Source organism: Anneissia japonica, unplaced genomic scaffold (genome assembly GCF_011630105.1).
Source record: "Anneissia japonica isolate Jap-2015-1 unplaced genomic scaffold, ASM1163010v1 scaffold16662_len1167910_cov178, whole genome shotgun sequence".
Classification (NCBI taxonomy): Eukaryota; Metazoa; Echinodermata; class Crinoidea; order Comatulida; family Comatulidae; genus Anneissia; species Anneissia japonica.
In genome coordinates this window covers 192,513-199,021 of record NW_022732216.1, presented here as the reverse complement: position 1 = coordinate 199,021, position 6,509 = coordinate 192,513, and the positions used below count along the sequence as shown (strand labels likewise).

The 6,509-nt window shown below is 34.3% G+C and overlaps 1 protein-coding gene across 5 annotated transcripts in view; it reads right to left on the bottom strand.

Moving 5' to 3' along the window:
- Positions 1–2,186: 2,186 nt before the first annotated feature.
- Positions 2,187–6,509, bottom strand: part of LOC117115644 (histamine H3 receptor-like) — a 5,536-nt gene continuing 1,213 nt past the window's right edge. The window contains exons 1-2 of one of the 5 annotated variants that reach the window (XM_033259528.1): positions 4,373–5,035; positions 2,187–4,060 (exon numbers count right to left, since the gene is read on the bottom strand). In XM_033259528.1, coding sequence (XP_033115419.1) covers positions 2,261–3,349 — 1,089 coding nt within the window. In that variant the 5' untranslated portion in view covers positions 3,350–4,060; positions 4,373–5,035 and the 3' untranslated portion in view covers positions 2,187–2,260. Of the gene's footprint in view, positions 4,061–4,183; positions 4,311–4,372; positions 5,036–6,509 lie in introns of those variants that run through there. The other 4 variants (XM_033259525.1, XM_033259524.1, XM_033259529.1 and 1 more) reach the window with 4 other exon arrangements.

The window sequence follows — 6,509 nt, the reverse complement described above, 5'->3', positions numbered from 1 at the left end:
ATATTTAGTATTATTCTTGGTAACAACAATTCAAACAAAAACACATCGAGATGTTCATAATATGTATTTAATTTCTTAGATAGGCCTATTCAATAAATGATAATAATTTGTGCTGGTATTCATATTTTACATTTTTCCCTTAATTATTATTATGTTGTACTTATTAATAAATTTTTTTTTCATATTTTGTTTTCAATTGTAACTGTTTTTAAATGTCGTGAGAAATTCAGCCGCAAAGATGCAAACCGATATCATGAAAAAAAGAAAATATGAACCTCTAATTAATACCATAGGGATTATAATCTAATATAGACTAGACATGCATATTTATGTCAATTATCTTAATTATTGCAATCGTATTTCAATCCCAGGCACCATGGTGATGAAACAAGCTCTTTCCAAGATTGTGGATGTGGCAATTAAGGTGCTTAATTTGTATGGAAAGTCTGAAGGAAAGCGATAGTTGTAACTTGTATCGCGAACGCAGTGTCCTAAGGTGGTGGATAACCTAGCTATGTGGTCTAAATACGTTCAAGTTTCATAATTATTTTGTAAACCGTATTAGTCATACCCCATAACATCCTTTTTTTACGCTAAGTACAACATCAACAACATCAATTTTAATTAATAATGATAATAGGTTTATTACTACTATTATTTTATTATTATTATTATTATTATTATTATTATTATTATTATTATTATTATCATCATTAAATTAATATTATTGAATAATAATAATAATAGTAATAATAAATAATAATAATAGTAATAATAATAATATTAATAATAATAATAATTATTATTATTATTATTATTATTATTATTATTATTATTATTATTATTATATCATCATTCTTATGTTGTGTTGTTCCCAAGTAATTAAATTACTGTCTTCCAATTCAAGGGTTCTGTGATTTCATATCTTTAATCTTATGAGACACGGCTTCGGTGGCTTCACTAAAACAGCCAATGAGCAATCCAGTTATTATAGTAGAGATCATTTGTTACGCTCCTGATCGCAGTACTTAGTGATAAGCAATAATTTAACTGGATTTATGTTTGTTAATTCACTTATATTTGTCTATTTCTAAAATATTGCTAGAATGAAAATATACAAAGCAAGTTACTATAAGATTTAAAATATTGTTCAGTAAAATACCTATAACATTAATAAATTAAACACTTGTAAATAGTAATATAATATATAATGCACAGATTTAACCCTATTAAGTGTTGCATACGTAATATGAAAACATCTAAACAACTTTCATTGTCATATTATCAATTATATACAATTTTAAAATGTTTTAGAACAACACATAAAGTAGAAAAGGTAAGTTCGTTAAACTCTTAGTAGCCACTATATCACCGCTGAACCGTAGTTATTCTTCCTAACCCCGGTCTCCGGTTTAATCGCTTGTCTCCTTGGTTTCAGCTAAATTGGTCCCGTGTGCAATATGACATGTGGACGTTGTCGGGCACACACTGCGTCGTACGACCATCGGCCGACGAAACCACTTCGGCTCGCTGAGCGCTTGAATGTGCGACGAGGTTAGTTGATTGGCAGTGGCGCCGTCTGAGCGGTCGCGCGCTTCGTCGTGTTACGACCTATTATGAAAAATGCATCGGCTGACGACCGTCGGCGCGGTGCAGTTTGTACCTGGCTTTAAAGAACGCAGTAGGAATAAACTCTTCGGTAAAGGCCAATTCAGACTGCGTCGGCCGACTCAGCCCGACCCGATTTATCGTTGGGGACAGTCTTAAAGCCCCATTCCCGGCAAAATTTCAATTTTTAAGAAAAATCTAATTTTTGTATAATGTTATAAAGATTTATAAATATAATACGGAATTGCTAGTTTAACTGAATTTAGAATGAAAAAAATGTAAAATAAGACTGAAATTTGATTTTTTGTGTTCCACACAAAAAATAATATGCGGATGAATTTTTCATGTTGATTTTGCGATAGGTCGTGAGAAGAAATATCGTAGGCGCCGAAAACTTTAGCCTATCCAACGCTGCTGGCTAGGCCTAGCCTTACCTCGATTTTAGGTTCTGTTATCACACATAAAAACGGCCGACATGATATTTTCCGTTGCTAGTATTGACACTTGTGAAATATAATATTTCAGCAGTTTGTGCCTGGCTTTAAAAGAACGCAGTAGGGATACACTATTCGGTAAGGAGCAGGAGATTGTCTCCATGTGTACTGCCAAAATCACCACCAGACGGACCCAACTGGAATTTCTTCCGAGTGGGCTATTCTTGGTGATTTGAAGACTGAATGCTAGGTACATGCATGTTATAACGTTTACAGCAACAACATAATAACTTTTTGAAATTTGATTTGAATACCGGTTTTGTTATTGCATAGATCAATGGATTAATTGTTGAGTTGCACCATAGTATGTAATTCACGACCTCCCAAATAGTATTTTCAACACAATCATCACATATTGCTGATATGATCGAAACGATATAAAAAGGAAGTCTGCAGATAAGAAATGCTGCAACTAAAATCGTTAAATTCTTTGCTGCACGTCTGTGCTTCGTCAGTAACCGAGTATTACTAGGTTTTACGCCGTTTTTCGAAGTATATTCGACTTGAGCATTGCTGACTTGACCTCTTGACCGTCGGCGAATGTTGATATAAATGACCAGGTTACAGCCGACAATAATACTGAATGGGATGATGAACTCTATAACAAACGAAATTGTGTTGAAAACTACACTATCTATTGCCTCTAATTCGCACTCCTGGCTGTAATCAACCCAGCCCTCGTCTACCCATATTGTCCATTTGAATACTGTTATAGAGTAAAATATTGCCACAATCGCCCAACTGGTCCCTATCATGATGCTTACTCGTCCCAAACTCTGAAACCTGAAATATCTCAATTCCATGGTAACAAGCCAGTAGCGATCCAACGTAATGCAAGTCATGGCTACAACGGACATATAGCATACGATATAGTCTGTAAAAAGGAAAAACTGACATGCACCCTTGCCGAATGGCCAGTAACCGACTACGACCCATATTGAGTTGAGGGGTAGCGATATACACCCCACAAAAAAGTCTGCTATAGACAGATTAAAAATAAACCAATTATCATATTTCTGTCGGATACTGCTGTCTCTCAAAAAACTGACTATCACCAGCGAATTCCCAAAAATCGTCGCTGCACATACAAAAAACAGGACGATCGAAATGACAATTGCCCACGGCACCGTAAACGCTAAATTTGAACCCTCTGCATTCTGTGTGAAGTCAGTAACATTTCCAGTTGGAGAACCTGCTGTTGGAGTACCAACGTTAAGTAGGGAGCCATTACCATCCTGCGTATACATATCGCTGGTTAAACTTGTCGTCCACTGTATAACGAGGTACTGTATTCTGCAAATATTACTTATATTTGCTGGTTGACTAGAAAAGATATTTTATATGGCTTACGTCCAAGCCGATAATATGGATACAGGCGCGTACAAACACTGTCCTGCTCTTCTTTCACCGGCTACGTTGTACTAATGGTAGATTTATTATATCCACTCTGTCGTCTATACTATCGAAGGAACCGTTAGTTATGCCTCATTACTGTCTTCTTATAACGAACCGGTTGCATTATATTGACAGGTTTTTTCCCCGAACTGATTTAGTCAGTATAAATATCCGATTATCTGAAATTTGGAACACGGACGTGGCACTAAGTAGGTTTAGTCTCTAAATCAATGCAAAATAAATGTTACAATGTAATTCCAAGTGGTGGTGTACATCTTCGTGTCTATTTCATCAAGAAAGTATAGCATTGTCACGAAAGGTTGAGGTGCGCTTGCGCATTATATGTGAGCAAGATATAATGACGTCTCTTGAATTTGAACTGTCCTTCTGTAGCGAATCATTTTGCTGTTAGTTGTGTTTTGAAATAAATTTGTAATTAAATGTCCAATACCGTGGTGTTTTGTATTCTGCGTATAAATGGTGCTCTATCAGCAAAGTAACCGCCTTAATTATGCAAAATAACCTCCTTTATGAGTTTAATCAATTCCCTATGCCTCAGTATTCTGAAAATATAACAAGTAGAAGAAAATGAAATGACAGTTAAAAGTTAATGTCCACAAAATTACAAAAAAATAGAACACAATAATTGTAAATATAGGTTATTTTGGCTTAGGCTTACATATTACCTGCTGATATGTTTCTTATACGGCAAAACTGCTGTTGTATTGATAAAAGCTGGCTATACCAAAATTTAAAAATGAGATTTTTCCCATGCAACCATTGAGAGCATGGTGACCATTGAGAGTATGGTGAAGAGTCATGGACTCTGACAAAGACATTAGAGAGAGGTATCGATGGTTGTTATACAAGCTTACTTGGACATGGCTTACTACAGTAACCTGTTACAAATAAAGGACCTGTATCACGAAACTTTGAGGGCACGAAGATTAGCATTTGCTGGACATGGCTACAAAAGCAAAAATGAAGTTATTTCAAGGGTTCTCTTTTCACACAAATACTCAGCAAGAAAGACAAGTTGACGATTAGATAGACTGGTGTTACAACACTTGTAATCGGTGAATAAAGCGTCATTACGTCTGTTAAATTGATCACACTTGAAACGAATATTGAAAATGGTTTTGCAGACCTTGGTTTTATCGTAGTCTCTTATCTGCTACCGTATATCAACAATGTCAACGTAGAAAAACAGCAATGTCAAATTTCAGAACAGATGAGAAACACGTAAACAGTTTGACTAGCGCAACTAGAAATATGGCAGGCCTAAATAATATGGAAAATTTACCAGTTCGAGGCAATGCCGATTATTGAAGCGTTCTCAATAATCACCTTCCGTCAGGTTTCTGTGTATATAATCTCGCATTATAACGTCTCGCCTAAACTGTGATTTTATTTGGGTTCTGGGCCTAATTGCTTTAATCACACTCGTGAGTCGTGACCCGTCACTTAATAGGATACATCACCAATGATCCGCTCAGCAACACTGAGCTGCTCGTTAATTAAGATCTGGAAATGGTACTTAAATATTTGATCAGTGTTTGAAGTTGCTGGCACCGTTGTTTGCAGTTTTGCCCGTACTTAATTTATGTCAATGGTAGATTATGCTATGTAGCATATATATTTGCTGTCATCACACTTTATAACACAAGGTCCTATAATAATATTTAATTACTGCCGTGTAGCCTGTAGACTCTTCACAAAGTGGGGCAATCTTAACAATAGACCTACAGGCCTGTTGTTTTATTAAAACAATATATCTACATATACATATGGTATTTCAATGACAAAAGCTCAGAACAAAGATAATGATGATAAGAATTGATAATGTTATGAAAGATTGTGCAGTGTAATAGTTATGATACGTTGATGATTGATAGGTAAGGCTTGTTAATATTCTAAATTTAAGCATGTCGCGTGATGCATTGCTGTACTGAAATCCCAACAGTAATAATTCAGAATTAAACAGAGGATTTGTAACAAAAGACAGGACAAAAATAATTTTGACGAATGTATCGGGAACGGTTTTGATTTTTTTTTTTACACTGTGGGAAATGTCGAAATAACGACCTCCTTTTCCCAGTTTTTATATATTCAAACATCTGTGTCTCATTAACCGTTCCCGAGTTTTTCGTCAAACATTCCTTTTTTTTGTCTTAAAAAAGATCAACATATTATGGCTTTAATAAACTGACCATTTTTACAACGTATTAAATACGTAATAAATCTAGGGAGTTTAACTGTAATGCATAAAAGTAGGCCTATTATTCTGAAATAGTTTGCTAATTATATATCTTCTAAGTGCTTTTAAATAATGTTAATTACATTGCTCATGGAAATTGCTTGCCAGGGTAAGTTGATGGCCTCATTCTGACTAAAAGTGTTGCATATATTGTACTCAGATGTAAGTTGAAGAACCTTGAATAGATGCAGATTTTCCATGATAAACAAGTGCGTTTGTGTTTACAATACTAATATGGGCCTATTTAGATATTATTGCTCTATATTATGGAATTATCGGTGTCTCTTTTATTTATATTTGTTATTCGTTTATTTTTTAAACGTTTTAGTGTAATTGTAACTTCCAAATCATATTAGTTCATTTCGATGTAAAGCGCTTTGTCACTTTAAGTTAAAAGCGCTAGTCCATTTATTATTAATATATCATGATTAAAGATACAATCATGCAAATTGTTATCCGAATGTGTCATGATCAAATGCATATAAATAATTTAAAAAAAAACAGAGGTTGTAGAATAAAGAGCTCACTCAGAATGTTAAATTGTGCTTTGTGAGAGATTTTGCAGAATACGCTTCATGGCCATTATTCATGATTAACTTATTGTTATAAATTCAATCTCTGACGATAATTCCTAGCGTTCCTTTTTGTCTCTCTTGAATGTTCAGTTATATAAACCAACCTAAGTTGTTGCTTTATTGCATATATATGTATATATATACATATATATACATATACATACATATATACATATACAT